At 41.8% G+C, this 23,161-nt stretch overlaps 1 protein-coding gene across 12 annotated transcripts in view; it reads right to left on the bottom strand.

The window, feature by feature from the left end:
* The window catches only part of FRY (FRY microtubule binding protein), a 340,234-nt gene that overhangs the window by 71,486 nt on the left and 245,587 nt on the right, over positions 1–23,161 (bottom strand). For all 12 annotated transcript variants that reach the window (XM_042948349.1, XM_042947801.1, XM_042947961.1 and 9 more), the window contains 7 exons: positions 18,950–19,049; positions 18,485–18,656; positions 12,790–13,046; positions 12,197–12,343; positions 10,686–10,854; positions 9,361–9,451; positions 3,687–3,769 (listed from right to left, as the gene is read on the bottom strand). In XM_042948349.1, coding sequence (XP_042804283.1) covers positions 3,687–3,769; positions 9,361–9,451; positions 10,686–10,854; positions 12,197–12,343; positions 12,790–13,046; positions 18,485–18,656; positions 18,950–19,049 — 1,019 coding nt within the window. The remainder of the gene's footprint in view (positions 1–3,686; positions 3,770–9,360; positions 9,452–10,685; positions 10,855–12,196; positions 12,344–12,789; positions 13,047–18,484; positions 18,657–18,949; positions 19,050–23,161) is intronic.

Here is a 23,161-nt window from a genome sequence, read left to right as displayed (position 1 = left end):
TCCAGCAGAATGAAGGAAATAATAAAAATGAGAGCAGAAATAAATGATACAGCAACTAAAAACCCAAACAAACCAATAATAGAACATATCAACGAAACCCAGAGCAGGTTCTTCTAGGAGGTCAACAAAATTGATAAGCCTCTAGCCAGACTCATGATGGCGCTCTTTTTTTATAATGCTCTCCATAGAGGCCGGTGGCATTCAAAGACGACGTTTCCTCCCGGGGTCACGTGATATGAGCCAGGTACATGGCTTCAGACAAGCTGGCTCAATCTGGAGAGCTGTGGCGTATCCAAGAAGAACGATGTATTAGATCAGCTTTAGGCAATTTCTCCCAAATAAAGTTTTTCTTGGCTGCACTCTTGAAAGGCAGTGAGAGGTCACAGATTCAAGGCTGCTGGTCCCCTGTTGAAGGCTGGGCTTACCAGTTAGCAGAGCGGATGGACGGGGTGTCTTCCTACTGTGAAGACTGAGGCTCCCCACAAGGGCAGGTGCTCGGACACAGCCCCCTTCTGGGATGGCAGGGAAGGGAGTTTCCAGGGCAAGGCCAGGATTCACCTCAGAAAGCGACCGTTGGGTCTTACTAACGCACCAAAAATCGAGCAACTGGAACCCTATAAATTCTATGCCACGGAGCTAGGCCACAACAGTTTTAGTCCAGAAAAAAATGTAAAGCGGGTGTGACAGTTCCTCATCTCATCTCAGACCTCCAGGTTATCTACCTACAGGATGTTTCACTTTCAGCAAATTAACATCTTGAATAACCATCCAGGATAAGCTGGTTGCAAAATGTACTCGTAAGTAATCAGCTACTCTATAATGAAACTTAAAAGGAGAACAAAAGTGGGGAGACTACCAAAGAATTAAGAAAAAAGAAACTTGTGATATGTCTGTTAGGAAAGGACATAATTTTCTTTGTTTCAATGATGTTCTCAGGTACACAGCCCATCAGCAAAAACGTGTTGGATTTTCGGTGGTTGGATTAGGAGTAAGTTGGCCTGAAACTGGTTTTCTACGGTCAGGTCTAAGCCACTAGGACTCAGCTGCTATCCAGCCTAACTAGATGTAGCCTTATTATGGAGACACATACACTAACATATGGCCTTGGAAAATAATCCAGGTATTTTAAGTAGCTCTAAAACAGCTTACATAATATTACTAGGAAGATCTTTATAGATCTAGGTCTAAATCAGTTTTCTGGTCCATTTTACTCAAGGTAGTATAGTTTGTCTGTTTTTGTTTTTGTTTTTAATAGAAAATACTTTTAAGAGGCTGCACATGGTCTTTCCATCTGGGTAAACCCAGATTATGAAGCCTCAGGCCACTAGGTCTCACCTGATTTCTCCTTACCCTTCCTATCTCTACTAATCCTTCCAGGAATTCAGGGAGAAAATAATCACCCTTAACATATACCAGATGGCTGGCCACAAGGTTTTCGAATTGAGCCTACCAATCTTTGTTTTTCTTGTAGCATAGGCTATATCCCTCATTGTGTAGCTAGAACCAAAAATACATCAGGGAGAACCCAGTTACCAAAGTCCTAAGGGTATTTGTCCCCTATTAGATGTGGTGCTACCCTCCAGACAGCCAGAGTCAAGGTCTATTACTTAAACGCTTGGAAAAGGACCTTAATATGTTCTGGACTTTCTGTGATAAGGGAGGATATGTTTGAGTAACTTCATTTCATTTTCTCTTATAATGAGTAATTTAAAATATAAGCTCTCAGTTCCGTAACAACATGCCATGAATTGGAACTTCTTTGGTCAATAACCGTAATCATGTAAAGCATATTATTGACACATGACTCAAATGAATTCAAATTCTGTGCCAAAATTTTCCCATTAAAATGCTGTTTATGTAGGCAAAACAAATCTATAAAAAAACATTTCTAGGTGAAGTAGATGCCATAACGATAACATTAGACTTCTTTTTAACCCTTTACAACTATTCACAATGGTTTTGTTTTTCCCTTCACAAATACTTCCATTACTTTTTCTTTTTGTCCCTAAAGCCAGTGGTCTGAGTTTATATAATGACATAATTATTATAATTATCCTCTGAAATTCACTATTTATGTATTTTCAAAATAATTCTTTCTTTATTATAGTGATTCTATCAAATTCTATGTCCAGGAGCCAGAGCAAAGAGGCACACTTTAAAGGAATCAACTGCCAAAGAGGAATATTCCTGACTAACCGGTTAGCAGAGTGGGTGGAGGGGGTGTCTTTCTACTCTGAAGACTGAGGCTCCCCACAAGGGCAGGTGCTTGGACACCGCCCACTTCTGGGATGTCAGGGAAGGGAGTTTCTGGGGGCAAGGTCAGGATTCGCCTCAAAAAGCGACTGTTGGGTCTTACTAATGCACCAAAAATTGAGCAACATAAATCCACAGTCATGGAGTGTTATGTTTTGTTAGTCTTGGCACATTCTGAGGGAGGGGGGGTCAGGATTTGACTGCTTCACCTTTTTATGATACAATTTTTTTTGTCCTCAAATTTGAAATATCTCACAGCAACCAGACTTTTCTTGTACCAACAACTCTCCATTTCTCAACTACTACTCTCCTCCTCTGTAAAATCTAGGCCCATCTAAAACTGATGGTCGGTGCTTGGGAGATGCAAATATTCAGTGTTTGGATGGTACAGTCCCCTGATGGGACACAGGAAGAGGTGAAAATACAAACAGCTTTATCTTACCTCAATAAGCAGTTTTATAGGGACATAGCTGAAACTTAACCTAAGTTAGAGGATGGTAACTATATATGGATTTTAGACATCCCTTCCATTGGTATTTTCAATGCTGGAGAATTGCCTGTCTGTGCATTAAGAAGCAGAATAAGGACAGCTGAAATATTCTGTCATTGGAATTACTTAGCTCTTACCCAGTTGGCACATTTTCCATAGAAACAAAACAAATCAAAACAACAGCTACAAAGGTCCTATGAAGTGACTTAAAAAATGAACGTAATTCATGAAATACCACCACATTTACAATTTCCACCAAAACAGACACATAAATCCCATCAGACAGTTTACTGATTCCCTCACCATACTGAAATGTCACAGGAAGTGTTCTTTGGTTCCAGAATTTCTGTAAATTGTGACCAAATGATACCCTTTACCTGCTCCGTACCCACAGAAGCTGTTCAGGGCTTAAACAAAATAAATGAATGCATTGACCTTTTTGGTTTTCCCCACCTTCTCAGGGTACGAAGAAATTCCTGTGACAATTATATCTCCCAGGTTAGTAATTTTCACTTGGCTACTGAGACTATGCCATTGAGAGGCTCACGGTGAAAACCGATCTCCCCTGGGTGAGCTGACGCACAGAGCTTAAAGGTCAAATGCTCTAAGATAGGTTGAAAAATTGAGCTGCGACATTTGTTCTCAAATGGACAATTTCTTACTAGCCTTTCCCCAGATGCATCACCAAGGAAAAAACGCCAGGAATATAAAAGTACAGATTTGGGCTGTAATTTGAGGTTTTCTGATTTTGAGTTGCCCACTGTGGAGTTTGTTTTTACTTTAAGATGCTGACTCTATGCTTACCTGCACAGTCGGATCACATGGTTACTTAATATTTATGGGTCCCTTTTTAGTCATTAGAACAAGAAAAATCAAAACACTCATTTTCTACTCTCGAAATACATGCATTCCGTCTGAAACCCCACATCCTGCTGGTACTTACTTTTATCTTCATCATATGATCCTCCAGAGCTATTGCTGTATCTTGACTCTAGGCGGGTGTGGGCTCTGATGACGTTACTAAACCTTCAAATACAAGAACAACCATCAGAAATACTGACACGTGTGTGTATGTGCTGTTACTTGTAAACACATACTATTATTTAGTGGTTGAGTTTTTGGCAGTAAGTTCCAATGATGCTTTTCCTAAAGAAATCCTGGAAAAATTGTACCCCAAACATTTTGTTTTTCTCGAGAGGGCCAGTAGTCACTCTTGCTCAGGAGCACAGGTTCAAGTCTCGATGAGATCAATATTTTCAGGCTAATATCTGAATTGAACTAGGAGATAGCATTTGGTTAGAAAGAAAATAGCAATGGCACTGAATAATAGGAACCTCTTGTTCACATGGTTGCTTGGCACGTGGTAGGTGGTCAATACGTAATTGCTGATTAATTAGGTCAATGTAGATAGAATTGGAAATATACAAAAATGGTTTCATAACAAATCTTGGGCTTCGTCAGCTTTACAGTATCCCTTAAAATGATGTGAAGGTTTTCAGGAAAAGGTCCCTGATGAGGAAATAGGGTGGGTAGGGTTATACAACTTGTCAAGTGTCAACCACAGGAAGGCGGCAGTAGAAGGATGCTTCTAGTGTCATACTGCCTCTGAGCAGGAGAACAGGTGATTTTAGTACTGAGCTCTCCCTCACTAGCTCTGTGGCCTTGGCCAGGTCCCGTATCTCCTTAGGGATCCTATTTCCACACCTGCCAAAAAGGAAAAATAAACAGTTCACCCTTTATTTCACTGGAATTGTTGTGGGAATCAAAAGAAATAATGCAAGAATGTTTCCCAAGCCGTGAGACATCTGACCATCAAGGTATTAATTATTATATTTCTACCTTGAATTTCTAGAATTCCTTCTCTCTTCAGGGCACCAAAGGCTTTCAAATCAATAGCGTTTTTATTATCCAAAGGCCTATAATGTGGGGCAAGAGTGTGGCTGAGGAGCAGTGTTGATAAAATGTTATGTCTATATTTATTTTATATAAAATGACATAAACAGGTTTTATCTACTTAATATATATGCTGCCAAAGCAAAGAATTAAGTCCATCTAAAAATATCTGGAAAATTCAAACCACAGCAGGTGTGTTCTCCTTCATTACTGACTGGGTGTTCTGCCTTAATTGACCACAGATCAGTGCTTTATTTCCCTCTAAAACACTGGGAAATTCAGGGCTATTGCTATCCTCCAGTGTATGGAGAAAAAGAACATGCTTTAGCAAAAAGTACTGGATGTTCCGTTTAGATGCCTGCCTTGTCCCGGGTATATAACCTCAGAACGTTGCATCAGTGATTTAGATTTACTGAACACAGTAATGTAACAGACAGTAATGACTCTGCTTTTATGCACTTCTTAAATGTATGCAGCAGATTTCTGACAGTCATCTTTCCCCCAGTAACTCTGTATTTCAAACATTATTGTCATAGCTATTGGGCTATTGCTTTGTGAATCCATAAAACAGAACATCTAGGACATCTGCTCAGTCTGTCTACATCAGACCGAACTTACAAGATGAGTAAAGTGACAAGCCTATTACCTTCCAAAGGTGTTCTTTAATCACATTTGTGCTGATAAATGCAACATTAAAAATGGTGTATGCAGAGTCCAGATCTCATTCAGCAAAGAACAAAAGCAGAGTAATGAAAAAATTCCACATCTGGAGATTTCCACGGGACAGAGAGCTCAAGAACTATATATGGTATATGTTGGTTTTATAATCATGCTCTGGGGGGACCGGGCAGGAAGAATTATAGAATGGATGACAATCCTTCTCTTTCCCTTTGAGATACATCTAAAGGAGAGTTGGGCAGATGTTTTGAAGCTGAGGTGAACAAGAGCAGCAAGCCCCTTCCAGATTGTTCTTACTCTGGAGGAGACCAAAACCATACTGCAGCAAAGCATTAGCTTGACAAGAAAAAAAATAAATAAATGAATAAAAAATAAAAAAATAAAAAGTAAAAACTGGCTCCTAAGTGTAAAATCTGTTATTTTCCTTTGCTTTCCTGGCTTAAAGAAAATAATTTTGGGTCCTGGCTTTAGAGGAATTTGAAGGATTAAGTAGACCAAATGGCCCTTTAATGTCAAAGGTACATGTCTTAAGAAATATATCATGAATATAGCTCCGATAAGAGAAAAACTAAAAGGACAAAATATTTTTCTAAATTTTTATTCTGCTGACTTAGCTCAAATTAATACTTAGGTAATTTTTGGTAGATTATTAATCTCTATCCCTGTATCAACACAGATCATCGGAAATTTATGCATTTTGAGGTTTATTGCTTTGGTTCTCTATGAAAAACCCTTTCATGGAACTACAATTTTTTTTTTTAAAGCACATTTAAAAAAATTTTTTTTTTGTTTATTTATTTTTGAGAGACAGAGAGAGAGAGGACGAGCAGAGGAGGGGCAGAGAAAGTGGGAGACACAGAATCTGATGCAGGTTCCAGGCTCTGAGCTGTCAGCACAGAGCCTGACGTGGGCCTGGAACTCACGGACTGCGAGATCATGACCTGAGCCCAAGTTGGACGCTTAACCGACTGAGCCACCCAGGCGCCCCTCATGGAAGTACAAATTTAAAAAATAAGCTTTTATTAGGGTTGATGCATTGAAAATACTTATGGAGTTTGGTTCTGCGTATTTGACAAACTGCTATGAACAGCAATTTTAATAAAAATATATTTTCACTTTGTTGTTTGATTAAAAAAAACACCTACATGATAAAATCCTCCTTTGAATTTAGGGTAGTTTCTGTTAGTAGCTTCCAATGAATCATTTTTGCTTATTTTTACACACTGAAAGTTATAAAATTCACCGTACTTTTCTTTTTTACTTTGGTTATTGAAGAACTCAAGGTTAGGTTAGTATTAGCTTTCAGTATTTGTCCTTCATGAGGACTTTTGACACAACTATCTTACTCTCTTCTTAGCTTGGTTCTTATTCTATTGCCCTTGCGTTAACGGTACCATAACCTATCTGAACTTTTTGTTAGTACAATAATAGTATTAAGTATTTCTGCAAGACATCAAAGGACCACTAATCTACCTGTAAAAAACATGGCGTCAGGCCTGTTTCTTTGCAGAACTCCGTGGGGCCCCCTGGATCCCAATAATGTATTTTGGTGACTAGGACCCCCAGGGGTTGGGTAACACAGCACCTTGGTCAGTATTTCTGAGCAAGTATGTCTATAGTCTCTTTGTCTACAAGGACTATAAAGAAAAGGGTAAGTAATTGTCTTCTGTAATGGGGTTAGGAAGAGGGAGGCAGAAAGAGGGGCTAAATGGAGTTTGGACAGCTTATCTTTGGGGCTGTGAGATTTCTCCAGTTTTCATTCACATACCGACTAAACATTAAAAAATACCCACTATGTGCAACACAGTAGTCTAATCAATGAGGATAGCAATGTGTATAAGAGATATATGGTCTCTGTTTTCCAAGAATTAAAATCGAGTGGTTGAGACAAGCATGTGTACAAGTACCTATAAATCAGCATGACAGGGTCGACAAGGAAGGAAAGGTAATAAGTAGACGAGAGAAGAGAAATGAGACATTTTAGGCTGAGGGCACAGTCTATTTTCATGGAAAAGAGAGAATGCATTAGAGAAATAGTGCAGGTGGAGTATTATATGATCAGTGGAATGGTGGTGGCCTTTGGGAGAAAATATTCATACATGTATGATCACATATATATGACTATATATAAAAATGATCAATAAATCTATACATGAATAGATACAGCATTAGGAAAAAAGTAGATATATATGAATACGTATAAAAAGTGTGGGTACCTAACTACATCAGGCTTTCTAATGGCCAACAGAGATACAGTGTGGGAGGAGGAAAGCAAGACCTAAAGAGAAAGCTTCTATTAGAGGTGTTGCCTGGTCTCAACATTACAGAGATGACTAGCTTAATTTCAAGGGCCACCACTAAAAACTTGGGCAGGACACTCAGGAATCCAAAGGGGCTTCTGTAGTTAGATGTTGATAGACATGCATCACCTTTCCACCCTAAATAAAATTAAGACGGAAAATTCAGTCTAGACGATAAATGATAAAGAATGTTACACTCCAACTAGAAAGTAGAAATCTCTTTAGAGAGATAATGTGATTATTTACCATGAGGAAGTTTTCCAAAGAAGGTACTAACAAATATAGATTAAAAACGTGTTAATTAATAATCTCGTATTGTCACTGATGTATGGAGTATGAAAACCTTTACTTACTTCTGAGAAAGAAAGAAAGAAAGAAAGAAAGAAAGAAAGAAAGAAAGAAAGAAAGGCTTATATTAGAGATCTGTAAAGGATGAGGTCTATGATCATGAGCCACTGGGTTTGGGCGTTTAGCCTGAAGCAAAGCTCATATGGATAAGCATCTGCCTGAAGGCAGTGCAGCAACCCAGTCATGAACATACTGAGGAAACTGAGGAGGACTGAAATGGAAATGAGCCTTCAGAACTCCAGACGCAGTCAGTCTTAGGTCATCGTCTTCCACCTGCAGCCCCTGCTGTATTCTTTCTTTAAAATTGTTTTTTAACGTTTATTTATTTTTTGAGAAACAGAGACAGGGTGCGAGCAGGGGTGGGGGTGGGGGTGCAGAGGGAGAGGGAGACACAAATCTGAAGCAGGCTCCAGGCTCCTAGCTGTCAGCACAGAGCCCGACCCGGGGCTTGAACTCACAGACCGTGACATCATGACCTGAGAGGAAGTCAGTTGCTCAACTGACTGAACCACCCAGGCGCCCCGCCCCCGCTGTATTCTTGTGCACAGGATGAAATCCTGAGGACCATCATGAAGCATCTGAAAGCATTATGGGCTAAGTGGATTATTTTCATTATCTGATCTATTAAATTATCTCCAACCTGAATTTGTGAGCGTCTCTTCCTTGTTACTAATTTAAGTGAAAGGGCTCCCTGGTAGTTTTCACTAGAAAATGCCCAGGCTGAGGAGTTTTCAACACCATGAGAATCATCCTAATTTTTATTTTTTAATTTGAGTCCTTTTTATTTCTTTTTGTTTCTCTGCTCCTCACAATTAACCACAGGAAATAGTGATGCAGATTTTATGAATTTATGAGTAGCTTCTAGGCACGGTAAAGGGGCAAGAGAAATATCATTAAAGAGTTAATGTAAAGGGAATAGAGGCTTCTTCTAGCAGGAAAAGTCGCTGTTGTTGGCTAGCCAAATGTGACAATGTAAAGGTGAAATAAAAATGATGATGTTTTATAAGACTCGCCTCAAGACAACTGCTCAATCTCTAAGCAATCATTCCCCAATCAGATTTGAAAATTTCACGTAGAAATTCCCTCTAATTCCAGATGGTCTGTGCCCACTAGCAGAACAACCAGTGGTTTGCAGTAAGCCCTGCAGTAAGTGGGATTCAGCCAGCAGAATGACATCCCTCTTAATCTTTGTCTTCTCTGGCTTTTCTCAGGGAGAAATCATTATCTTTAGAGATGTCAGAGCAGAACTGGAGTCAGTTTGTGTTTCTAAAGGCAAAGAAGAATTTGTGTGTGTGTGTGCGTGTGTGTGATTTATGAAACACAACAAACTCTTACAGATGCTTTTGTATAGACTGTTGCTGAAAGTTATACTATCTTAAGCCAAATTTGTGCACCAACCTCTCATCCGATTCTTTCAATATCTTGCTCTCCTCGGCATCTGGGAAACTGTCCTGGCCGGCCACCACTGTGTTGCTGCTGGAGGTGGTTCCTGCAGTAGGATTAGAAGAAAGACACTTAGGGGAAAAGAAATGTAGTGGGGGGAGGGTTGAGCCCAGGTCTCAAGTAATTATAGTGCAGGATTTCCTATAAAATCTCATGTTTGAAAGATTCCTTACATCTTCTGTACAATCTCAGACATTCTAAACAACCTTCCAAGCCCACACCACTGAAATGGGAGAATCCCAGACATCTGTTACAGTCAAACCAAATTCCTTAGCTCTCCGATAAAGTGAGGCTACAACATTCTTGAAACCCTTTCTTCCTGACCACTTAGGTAATGAGCTTATTTATAGCGGCTGGCCCTGCTGTTGGCTGCTTTCACATTTCTGGGGCCAGGAGTTATTAAACTAACGTTAGTGAAGCAAGTCCAAGTACCTAGAGTTTCTGATCCCTGGGCTACTGCTTCTCAGTGAGAACACATTCTGGCAGCAGGTGCAGGGCAAACAGAGGGCATAAGAGACCAAGGGACGAGAGAGATTTGAAGGCAGTTATGATATTAGGAAAATCAAAGGGAAGCCGGCTTCAAGGAACTTGAGGAGGGTGTTATCTGTTTCATAAAATGAGGCTGAGAAGCCAATTTATTAGAAGTGATAATACTGTTGAGGGAGCATTTGAGCTAATCCTGGGAGATTATTGGCCAAGAAAATTCCACAGACATAAGAAGGAAGGTCCAGAAATGAGATTCCCAAGGGACTGCTGTGTCTTGCCTGGGATCAGTCTGAAGTGCAAAGCTCTGTGGCTTACCAAGTCCCTGACTGATGGTCATCCTTACAAATGGATTTCATTAAACTCACGATGCTCTTAGGAGTCTCAGCTATTCTTTAAAAAAAAAAAAACACTTTTTTTTTTTTTAACATTTATTTATTTTTGAGAGACAGAGGGAGACAGAGCATGAGAGGGCAGAGAGAGAGGGAGACCCAGAATCTGAAGCAGGCTCCAGGTTCTGAGCTGTCAGCACAGAGCCCAACGTGGGGTTTGAACTCATAAACCACGAGATCATGATCTGAGCTGAAGTCAGATGCTTAACCGACTGAGCCACCCAGGCACCCCAGGAGTCTCAGCTATTCTTAAGCCATCTCTTAAATGAAAGTTTAAACAGGAATAAGAAAAAGCAATACACACACACACACACACACACTCTCTCTCCTTTCCATTCAGTGTTCCGGGTAGAGGAAAATCCAGGGATCCAAGACAAGATGTCCACCCAGCTGCCCTTCCCCTACCAGAGGCTGCCGCAGAGGCCTTGCTGCTGGCCGCAAAGCGGTAGAACGGCGGGTTGTCACAGTGCTGGACGATGGGATTCACGGGCTCCGTCTGTTGCAGCTCAAAGAGAAGCTCTTCCATGGTTTGAATGGTGTTGTTACGGCACAAGTATATGGCCACCTTTTTGATCTGAGAAGAAACATGGGACACAGGATGTTTTCCCGAGCCTCGCCCGCAAGAATGCTAGACTGTAAGCTGTTCCCTTCCACGAAAGCATCATCCCCAGAGCTACCGTCCCGATAGCTGAACTTCATGGTCTCCCGGCACGAATCGGAGTGTCTGGATTAAAATTCGCCTCCCTTTACACGCATGTCTGATAGGAGTGCATGTCAAAGACTTTCCCTTCCCTAATGGCCGAGTTTACAAAAGCTGCTTTTGGGGCACATGAATTCTCCCTAAGCTGAAAACTTGCATCTAAAGCCTTATCTAGAAAGCATTTTATTTATACAAACCATGGGGAAAAATGGCTAGTGATTTTTGTTTAGACAAGGAGTCCAGTCCCTTGCTATTCTCTTCTTCCCTAGAAACTAATGAGTTTTGGTTGTTGGTATGGTTTTAAATTTAAAAACTAACTCTGGATTAAAGCTCTGTCTGATTGTAGCCCTCATTGTCAAACCTGAGGCCGGATGCTGGTGTGGCTTCGAAACAATGGGCAGTCAGAAAATCTCTCAGAAAAACAACCAGCACACAAATGCCAGTTGAGTTATGTTATGGTTTTAAAAATGCTGTTGTTTTGGGGCGCCTGGGTGGCTCAGTTGGTTAAGTGTCCAACTTCGGCTCAGGTCATGATCTCACGGTTCATAAGTTTGAGCCCCGTGTCGGGCTCTGCGCTGACAGCTCAGAGCCTGGAGCCTGCTTTGGATTCTGTGTCTCCCTCTCTCTCTGCCCCTCCTCTGCTTGTGCTCTGTCTCTCTCAGTCTTAAAAATAAACAAAACATTAAAAAAATTTAAAAAAATGCTGTTCTTTTATTGACCGTATCATCTTCAAATACAAACACTAAATATTACATATCTCCGGAAGATTTCTCTCTGTCTGTTTCTCTCCTCCCACCTACATTTGAAGAGAAACACCTGGAAACTCAAGATGTAAGAGCATCAAGATGTACACACAAAACATCTTTATGAGTAATAACATGATGCTTTACCGAGTTTCTCTTATGTGGTGGGTCTAATTTTTATAGAAGGTAGCTTTTAGTAACTGTTAGGAAAATATCCACTGCTTAATTCATACATTTCTGTGTCCAAAGGCTTCGAAAGAGGATGACAGAGGGGTCACTGAGACACTGACTGTCGCCTGCTTCTCGGGGGACAGAAGGAAACTTTTATGTAATACCTAGATGAGCTCCTAGGAGATTAGCAGGACTGACAGAAGTTGACCTTCCCATTTTACTCGGTGCAGAGAGCACAGTCCCACTGGCGGCTGCAAATACAATGGACAGGAGCAATGACTCCAAGGGTGAGGGACGCTTACGTAGGGCAAGAGAAGCGTGTCACTGCTCACGCCACACAGGCTGATCAGGAACTGCAGGGTGATCCTCAGGTTGTTGGTCCATTTCTCGTTGTTGGCTAAAGCATTCCAAGCATTTTCCATTTCTGGTCCAGGAACTTCGTCTCCATACTAGAACAAACAAGATAAAAACCGGCCCAGGAGACGTGGGGGAAAAAAAAAATGTCAGGAGGCAGAATGTTTGAGGAAAAGTTGTTATAAGGGTCATGGCCATCTCGAAATCCTAAGGAGGGGGAGACGTGGCCACTCCTCAGCAAGATGCCATTTTGCAGCCATTTATAATGCACATACTTGTTCTCATGATTTCTAGTATGTTAGCGTTATCATTTGTATGCATATTATTACTTTTAAAAATTGTGGGAAAATGCACATAACGTACGTTTTTAAGCATACAGTCCAGTGACATGAAGCACCTTCACCCCCGTCCATGCCCTATTTGTGTGACTTTTCACAATAAGTGCCACTTGCCCCGAGTTGGGAGCACAGGGCTTGATTAACCCGCGGGTTTTCCTGGATGACAGAGCCGTGTTACTGAGGCCCGTTTCCTCCGAGTTTACCTTGGCCGTCATGTACATGAGGTTATTCAGGACCAGTGACGTAGCTTCCGGGGAGCCCCAGCCACTCCCTCTCAGCCCGTGTGAAGTGGGCACTTCTCCTTCCCGGTCCTTGACGTCATCGTCTGGGCTGCTGGGGCTTGATCCCGGGAGGAGGAGCCTGCTGTCCACCAGCTCGATGTTGTGCAGCCAGGGCAGCAGGTAGGTGAGCATGATCTGACGCCCGTTTGGGTGTGTCGTGGGAAATCGCTGGCTTACCTCTGGAGAGAGTGGCAGTGACCAAGGGCCACATGTTATCTCATCAAAGTAAATATAGATCTTAACACCAACCGACAGACCGGACGGTGACTTCAGTTTACAAAGCATTTTCACGTATACAGCAGCTCCTTCAGGCCGCGAGATCTTACAACTGAGGCTCGCCCTCAAGCCTCTCGCCCCTGGTGCTCTGCGGAGGCTCGTGGGAGCGCACAGGGGGGAAAGCCTGGGCTTGGTCAAAGTGGACTGGGGTGGAAGGCCTCATGACTTCACACCCACTGCTACGGACGACGTGTATCAGAGCGCACAAAACAAGGGGCTCGGAATCAGAAGGACACGTGATGAGGTCCCAGCGGCTCTGCATTACCAGCTGCATGAAATTCTGTGTGAGTTATTTAACCTCTCTGTTCCTCAGCTTCCTCATCTATACAATGGGACCACATAGGTGGTTTGGATCCAATCCCATGGTCTTTTATATATTAAAAGATATAAGGTATAGTATATGCTCAACACAGTGCTGGTCATCTAGGAGGCTCTTAATAAACCGTGGCTAGGATTCTTATAACAATTACTGTCTTTCCACTATGCCAACATTTCACCACGTGTCTTCTATGAACTCTCAGCTGTAAAAGTGAGAACGAAGCCAGTCCGTGGACTCATGTTTGTGGCATCAACCTGAAAACTGCCAACTGTGTGCAAGCTGTGCGCTCAGTGTCGCACTTCATTTTATGAAATAAATGATTCGAAATGGTAAAACGGTGCATCCAGTCCAGTGATTTCAGCACTCTTTTCTCTGAGAGCATTTTGCACTGTTTCACTGCCAGTAGCATTTAATTTTATGACCTGAATAAGCTTTCTCCGGAAATAAAAGCACAGCATTACCTATCTGCTGCAAGCTGCTTGCCATCTTTTATTTCTAACATCTAGAGGAGAAACGGTTTGATCCTAAGGGAATTCGCGAGCATGGTCTGATGCACTTGTTATTATCCAGTGTGGCACGTAATCTCATTTGGAGACTTTTTGGCTGCTAAACAATAGAACAACACAGATGCCAGGAATTAAACCAAGATAATCCACTAGATCCCTGAGACGGTAGCTTTAATTGATTTGGCCCTTTTTCCAAAAATTGTAATTTTTCTATGGTGAACACTACAAATATATTTAATGCTGTGCCGCAATAATCAGGGTGAACAGTTATGTTTTACATTGCTTAAAATTTCAAAACTTACTTAATTTTGAAACTTTACGGATGTGACAACTGATATCATGAACTTGTCTGACACATAGTCAGATCCTTAGAAAACTGGAACACTTATCTATTCAACATACTGGGCCTTTTCTAGGTCAAGCCACTGTGCTAGGCACTACGGAGCCAGCAAGGATTCAAGATTCAGTACCTGTCCCTGAAGAGGAGGCTCTGAGACAGGTGGCTCTGGAGCAAGGTAGAAAGTGACAAATGACACAGAAAGGAACAAACAAGAGTGCTCTAGGGGTTCAGCGGAGAAAAAGGACTTCTGGCTACAAAGATTCACTTGCATGGCAAAAAAAACTACAGGTAAGACCTTGGATTGCGAGTAACTTGCTGAGTGTTCTGCAAATTTCTAATAAATTTTAACTCAATAAATGAGCGACGTCTTGCAATATGAGTCGTACATGATGCCGAATGGCACATGATCACAACTGAGCCAATGGTTCTCCTAATTTGCTTTGATATACAAGTGCTTTGGATTATAAGCATGTTTCTGGAATGATCTATGCCCGCAAACCAAGGTTTTATTGTATTTTAACTTGACTAGGAAGGACTGAGACTTCGGAGAGGAATAAATCCTTCCAGTGGGAGGGACAACTGCCATTAAGAATACTTGTCGTCTTTTAACAGTGGCAAAGAAACCTATTGTCTTTTTTGTAGCCATGATTAGTTTGTAGCCATGATTACCTTCTAACACATCACATAATTTGCTTATTTATGATGTTTATTGCATCTTGTCTGTCAGACGTAAGGTCAGATGGGGGTGTGTGTGTGGGGGGAAAGTCTGTCTAAAGTATCCCACACACCTAGATCAGGGCCAGGATTGTAGAGATCTTTCTAAAGGGAAAAGAGGATGAAAAAATGCCACAGACATGGAAACAACTCCCATTCACCCCTCCAGAAACAAACTTAAGAAATGTGAGACGATGTTAGCGGGCTGCTACGTACATTTTCCGGCTTCTGTGGGAGGGCCCTGAGCAACTTGCCTGGCTACTTACAAGGAATTAACTCATCTGAAATTACAGGCAATAAAACTCTCACCACAGGGTTTTCAGTAGTAAAAACAGTAAAAGTGAGAGCTAGAAATCTCTGTAACCTCCTTATTTTTCCACGTCATTAAAAAAAAAAAAAAAAAAAGCTATTCCTCATAAATCAAAATAGCCGAAAGGTTAATTCTTGAAAAGGTAGATTGAACCTGCTTGCAACTCATTGTACGAGCTTCTTTTGTTCTTAAACTTGCAGTACTATTTACTTCCTCTCCCCTGATTTGTCCACCCTGTTACCAGCTTCTTCCTCTCAGCCAATAAAGCTCCAGTCCTGCTCCCCCTCAGGCTCTGCATCTGCTCTATCCTCTCGTTCCTTCCTTCTTTCCCAGCCAAGCCACTGAGACCTGGCTTCTGCTGCTACTTCTCCATGGAAACGATTGACAGTTACCAATAATTGTGAATCGTGAACTGTGAAGTCCAGAGGGTAATGTTTAGATCTTACCTCCTGGGAGCTCCAGTCAAGGCTGTGGACTGCTCACCTCTGAAATCCGTTCTTCTCTAGGTTTCCATGAAGTTCACTTTCTAGGTGTTCTCCTTCCTCTCTGAATGGGCCCCTATCCCCGTCTGTTCCCTCACTCTTTCTGGGCCCAGACCTTAGAAGCTGGGTGTCTGGGTGCGTTCTTGAGCCCTCTGTGCTCTCTCCACTCATGGTCACATCTGCTCTCTTGGGTCTACCCCTTCTATTCCTCAATGAGTCACTAGCAGCGGCCCTCCCTTCACACCAGTCTGTCTCTACATAGGAATGTCTGACAGACACCTACACTCAACATCCCTGGCTGAGCTCATGATCTCTGCCTTGCCTTACCTCTCCTTTTCCGTGGATTGGCTCTCAAGGTAGGGTCCTCACCCCCTACCTCCCAGATACCATCCCAGGGATTGCCCTCTGTCTACCCTGCCTGGTAGCTCTTGACTCTGGGCTCCCCTTTCCACTCTCACTGGACTTAGTTCAGGCCTCCGTAATTTCCTGTGTGGACCGCCGTCATTTTTCCTCAGCTGATCTTCTTTCTTTAGACTGGATGTTCTTTTATCCACTCTCCACACTGCAGCTGGTCTTTCTAAAATGCATTCTGATCTTGTCCTCCTCCCTTTTTGTTTTAAGCTGATCAGTGGCTTCCAGAACCCCAGCAGCTTGCTTGGATGCCCTTCCTATTCCCAGGGCTCTGAGGGTTTCAAGGAACACCTAGAGATAAGTGGCCTACAAACTCCTTAGGGTGCAATACAAAGCCTTTCAAGATTTGACTTCTACCTCTCTGTCTGTCCATGACCATCTATAACTTCCCCTGTCCTTGCCTGTTATGTTAGCCAAACTGACCAACATATAATTTCTCAAATACAGCACGTTATTTTAAACCTCTAGGTCAATGCATGTGCTATTTTCTCAGTCTGTAATACCCATCTACTTGCCAACTGTAATGTCAACTACTTGTTTGCTTTGCAAATTTCTACTCCTCTTTCCAACTGCAGCTGAGACACCAACTTCTCTGGGAAGTCTTGCCTGATACTCCTGGTCCAATAATTGATTATCCCCTTATCTTCCGTCTCATACACAGAATGTGCTTTTTTTTTTTTAATTGTGCTTGTTGCCCTGTATCCCACTAACCATATGATTACACATCTTTCTTTATTATTAGACTATGACCCATTGATGGAAGAGACACTCTTTTATTTACATCTGTGTTCCTATGACCCAAACACAGTGTCTGGCATATAGCTAGCACTCGAATCTTGGTTGACATGAATAAAATTAAATTTTAGTTTTCCAAGAAGAGAACCAGTTCATCAAGAAGGCTTTTCTGGAGTCCCTCCACTGTTGCAGGCACGAGGCAAGGATATGACTAACTCTGCTGCAGATGGATGGAGAGGTTCTCACGGTAGAAGCAGATTTTCAATTAGGTCTTAAGGAAGAGTGGAGTTAGGGAGAGGGAGAGAAGGGCCATTTCCAGCAAAGGGAAGAGCATGCACAAAATCAAGGATTTACAAAATGGCCTGCGATGTAAGGGATCAAGTGAAATGGAAGCAGAAGGTTCCTGGATGAAAAGGTGGAAAGCAAGGAAGTTTGGAAGAGGATTTTTATTTTTATTTATTTTTATTTATTTATTTTTTTAAATAAGTGAAGGCGTTCCTGTTATTTAACGTCTCTAAGCCTCAGCATCTCGTCCGTAAAATAAGAAGGATGATTATGGTGGTAGGGGTGGTGGTGGTAATTCCACACCAGGACGAGGCTAATTGCTTGGCTTTTATCAGCTTATTTTAATCGTTGCACCCTCTCAGGTAGTTATTACTGCAGATAAGGAAACAGAATTTAGAGGTTCTGTGACTTGCCCAAGGTCAAACAACCAGTGAATGGCAGGATCAGGGATGAACCCCGGCTGTCAAGCCCAGAACCCCTTTCTAACTGGTACTCGTGGGGCTGTAGAAATCAAATGATAAAGGAAGTGTACATAAAGTGCTTAGTATAGAGCATGCCATATATTAACAACCCAACAGATGGAAGCTGTTATCATCAGCAGCTATTTTTAGGGCAGCTAGGGAGAGACGTTTGAGTGGAGGAATGCTAAGCATATTTGGTTTTATGTAGCAGGTGGATTGCACTGTTGAGGCCCTCATGCAGGGGATGCTGGGACAGGAATGGAAGATTATGGCCTTGCCCTTCCCTTTCCGCCATCTTTGAGCCCACTGGGAACAGGCCTCCTAAAATAACAAAAGTGTCTGGAAGGCGGTGGCCCAAGGCCATCTTTTCTGGTAATACTAGGGGTCGCCGGAACCAGAGGAAACACAGAACTCTTCTTAAATTTAAGGTGTTTATGCTTGAGTTGTAACTGAATTCTATCTAGGCAAGAGATACTCGTATGCATACAAAGCAAGGAACAACACAGCGACTCCTAGTGGCAAACCGAACAAGCCCAGAATAATCTGGGGAAAGGTAACTCTTGCTCATGGAAAGAGCAGCATGGTTCATGCCAAATTCCGAAGCAGCCTTCCTGCTAAGACCACTGGACACAGAATCCATGTGATGCTGTTCCCCTCAAGGATTTAAACTTATTGAAAAGTAAGTGAGCAAAAGCATAGGTTTGTTCTCTTGTAAAAAAATAAAATAAAGGGAAGATTACTTTGTGCAGAAATGATCACACAGGTCATTGCATGGTACCTGAGAAGAGTGGGAGGGTGAGCTCGGGGTACATCCTGGCCAGTTCACATGACAAGAGGGCTAGTGACACACTGTAGAGGGGTGGCAATGGGCCGTGCGTTCCATAGAGAATACTTCCGGGTCTCTGTTCAGCGACTTTCTTTGAGTATACAAAGAGCTTTGCTTCAAGGATCTACAAAGAGGTAGGAAAGTGAGACACGGTATGAAAAAACATTGGCTGGCTGTCTCAGGAGTATTTATATTTAATCAAGTTTCATAGTAACAAAACAAATGAATGCGTTTTAATATAGTATTGAAGGTAAAGCATCAGTTAGTTCCTGTGTTCACAGAAGATTATATAATTGTTTTCTACTTTTCATATCTGCCAGTGATATACAGGAATAAGCAGCAATCCAGTTATCAACTACCCTTTCTATTTTTTTGTGCTCAAGGATGGAAGTTTGTACGTAAGTAAGTGATACGTGCCTGCATGAGCTGCATGGAGATTTCATAAATCTCTCTGTTGGTGTCAGAGGCCTTGAATAGAACAAGGTTTAACAATGTCACTATGTCGAAGGGATAGTTCCTAAAACAAAAACCAAAAACCAATCAGCATAGTTTACACGACAGGCTGGTTAACAATCATGATAACATTGATTCATGTTAACAATCATGATAACATTGATTCATGATAACATAATCATGATTCTAGGTGACAACTGACCTCAGTCACACTTAATAATGACACTTTCATGCCCATTTGGGCATTTCCTCTGCCCCTCATTCTTTTGCTGTTTATTAGAAAAAGGGAAATTGCTCTATTTTTGTTTAAAATTCAATATTGTTGCACCCAGATAAATGAACACACAAAAATCTATCTCACGTAAATAGATTTTAATGATAACCAAATAAGAATGGAAAGAACAGAAGGTATCTCTACATTTCTCAGTAGCTCACTGATTTAACATTTTCATTCAATCCATTTAAATGTAGTAAACACCCAACATATACCAGGAACAATTGTACAGTACTAGCGATACTAAGTTAGTAAGGCCGATCTGTTCCTTTAAGGGAGACTTGGTGTTTAGTTGGGGAGATAATCTATACCATCTAGTTATGATGGGAGTAGCCACAGCATGCTAGACAATCCTGATGAGGGATATCTCCACCAGACTTGGTGTTAGGGAAGGCTTTTCTAAGGAGGAAACAAGTAAACTGAGCTCTGAAGAACCAGGAGACATTAGCCAGGCTATGGAAGGGGTCATATGGGGGAGTGTTCTAGGCAGAGACAACTGCATTTTGAAAGATTACGAGAATGAAATGGGAAGATCCCTTCTGTAAAGGAAAGAATCTCTGTGTAGCAGACTGAGTGAAAGAAGATGGGACTAGGGTGGTAGGTGGGCTCAGAAGCTTATGAACTTCATCCTAAAAGTTATGGAGATCCTACAGGATGTTCAGTAGGGGAGTGAGGCAATGACACTGATTTTGAAGAACCACTCTGAGTTTTGCATGGAGAAGGAATTTGTAGGGGGGGTCGATATTGGGAGCTGTTACCATAGTCCAAAGGGGAACTGATGAGGGTTTGAATTAGGGCAGTTATGGTAGAGACAGAAAGGAGGGGATAAGATCTAAAAACTACAAAGGAGATAAAATCAGCAGGATTTGGCAATTGATTGTATGCATGGGATAGGAGCTTGGGGTGGAGGCAGAAACACAGGGAGTAGGTTATGTGGCAATTAGCAGTATAATCAAAAAGAAAACGGAGCTGAAATTCATTTCATTTTCTTGCTATACAATACTCTTTAAAGATTACTTTTTTTTTTTTTTGCTGTGTGTTTTTGCTTATAGTGGAAAAGAGATCATGAATAGAAAACCCTTGATAAGATAAACAATTAGGGAATAGTTCATAGCTAGTGAGTGACTGACATTTATTTTGAGGCAAACTTCAGAAAGCAGAAGATGACTTGGGGGTGAAAAAAGGATATTTTCACTTCTTGTTTTTGATATTACTCAAGCTTAATTTTTTATCTTACTACTCACACAAGAATACAACTTTCTTTAATTTAATAGAATTTAATTTTAATTTTTTAAGGTTTATTTATTTTTGAGAGAGTGTGAACAGGAGAGGGGCAGAGAGAGAGACACAGAATCCAAGGCAGGCTCCAGGCTCTGAGCTGTTAGCACAGAGCCCAAAGTGGGGATCAAGCCCGCGAATCACGCGATCGTGACCTCAGCTGAAGTCAGACACCCAACCAACTGAGCCACCCAGGCATCCCAATACAACTTTCTTTTAAGATTCAAGCAACACCTAGAGCCAGAAGATCTGTTCTGAAGATGGTTCACTCATAGGGCTGGCCAGTTGGTGCTGGCTGTTGCTAAGTACATAGAATAAAATGTGGAAATGCCCATTTCCTTTCTCTCCCCCACTGTAAGAGCCACTCACCCTTTTCTAAGTGTACATATAAATATGTGCCTCTAAGTACCCCTCCCCATTACACAGGATTTTAACGTTTTTTTTTTTTTTTTTTTTTTTTTAATTTATTTTTTTAATTTATTTTTGGGACAGAGAGAGACAGAGCATGAACGGGGGAGGGGCAGAGAGAGAGGGAGGGAGACACAGAATCGGAAACAGGCTCCAGGCTCTGAGCCATCAGCCCAGAGCCTGACGCGGGGCTCGAACTCACAGACCGCGAGATCGTGACCTGGCTGAAGTCGGACGCTTAACCGACTGCGCCACCCAGGCGCCTACACAGGATTTTAAACATAAATGTGATTATATTACCTATGCGTATTATTTGGAGATTAACTTTTTCAATGAATGAGGCTTATCTCAGTCTACTTAACAGCTGCCCAGGATTCCGTAGTATGGTCATACCATCAATAACCAATCTTGCCGTGGATGCTGTGGTTTGCCACCTCGATCCCCCTTTCAGGACTGAGGCATTCAATCTTCCAGCTAGCACTGGAGGTTGAGATATCGGGCTGAACTGCCTTCAGCCAAAGAGGTTTGCCTAGGCCAAGTTTGTGCCAATTCCCAGCAGCAGCCCCTGTGGCACTGGCTGAGGTCTCTTTTCCTCTGCCCAGGCCTACTTCCTTCATTTCCCCATAGATGTTGATTCCAAGGGCATTCCCTAATAAATGTCCTACACTCACATCTTCACCTCAGAGTCTGTTTCCTGAGGAATGCAATCTTTGACACGCATTAACAGACCCTTCAAGGTTATTTTCATTTTTTCACTGTTATAATGTCACAGACTCCAAATGTGCAAGTATTTCTTTAGAACAGATTTCTAGAAGAGGTAATGCAGGATCAAAGGAAACATTTAAAATGATAGCAGATATTGCCATATTGCCCTCTAAATGGCCTTACTAATTTGCACTCCAAAGTGATTACTTTTCTAGAACTTGTATTTTTATTTATTTAAAAAATCTTATTTATGTATTTATTTTTTATTTTGAGAGAGAAAGAGACAGAGAATGAGTGTGGGAGGGACAGAGAGAGAGGGAGAGAATCCTAAGCAGGTTCCTTGCTGTCAGTGCAGAGCCCAATGTGGGGTTTGACCTCACGAACCGTGAGATCATGACCTGAGCCGAAATGCAGAGTCAGATACTTAACTGACTGAGCCACCCAGGTGTCCCTAGAACTGTTATTTTTAAATAAACACAAAAAGCATGAGGTTGGTTTGTCAGATGAGAAACCGGGGAAAGCCTCCCACATGATGGCGGTGAGGACAACGAAGAATGATGAGTAACATTTATGTTATGACCTGCCTGCTCTGTGCTGGTTACTCTGCCAAGGCCTTTACCTAGATTTGCTACTTAATCTTCACAACAAGCCTGTGAGGCTTGGAGAAGTTAAGCATTTGACCAAGTTCATGTACAAGTGGTGGGGCCCAGACTGCATCCTGGATAAGTCTGACTCCAAAGAATTAACTTATCCACAATGCTATCAGCCTCCGAGACAGCCTCCAATTGCACATTTCATTTGGAGTTCTAACAAACTATAAGATCTGGAGCTATGAAACTAGAAAGAAAGCTCTGTGAGCCCCACAGTGGCAGAGATGTCTTACCTATATTGCTGTCCCTGTGACTAAGATTTAACATATATGCATCTTTATATAAAATAATACTGGATAATATTGCTGGATCATTGGGGATTTAAAGGCAGGAAAAGGGAAGGGAAAGCCTCCCTCCTATGCAGGGCTATGCACTTGACCATGTACTCAGGGCATTCAATTAACTGCTTAGGGCTGAGCTATGGAACGTATGGAAAACAACATTGAAAGAAATAACACATAAGAAAATGAAAGAAACCTAGGGATGGAAAAAATTAGAGAGATCTCAAATGAGTGAAGGAGGACAAATAAAACATTTGTACTTAAATGTTTAAAATAGTCTTAAGGGATATTTTTGTTAAGTGTCCGACTCTTGATCTCGGCTCAGGTTATGATGTCATGGTTCAGTAGATTGAGCCCCATGTTGGACTCCAGGCTGACAGCGCAGAACCTGCTTGGGATTCTCACTCTCTGCCCTTCTGCTACTGACACAGGCGCGTGCACACACACACACACACACACACACACACACACACACTCCCTCTCTCTCAAAATAAATAAATAAACTTTAAAACAGGCTTTCACTATTAAATTATTCAACAAAGGCAGTGGAAAGGTAAAAGAAAAAGACAGCTGTGGTCTG

Source organism: Panthera leo, chromosome A1 (genome assembly GCF_018350215.1).
Source record: "Panthera leo isolate Ple1 chromosome A1, P.leo_Ple1_pat1.1, whole genome shotgun sequence".
Lineage (NCBI taxonomy): Eukaryota > Metazoa > Chordata > Mammalia > Carnivora > Felidae > Panthera > Panthera leo.
This window is presented reverse-complemented; position numbering and strand designations above follow the sequence as displayed.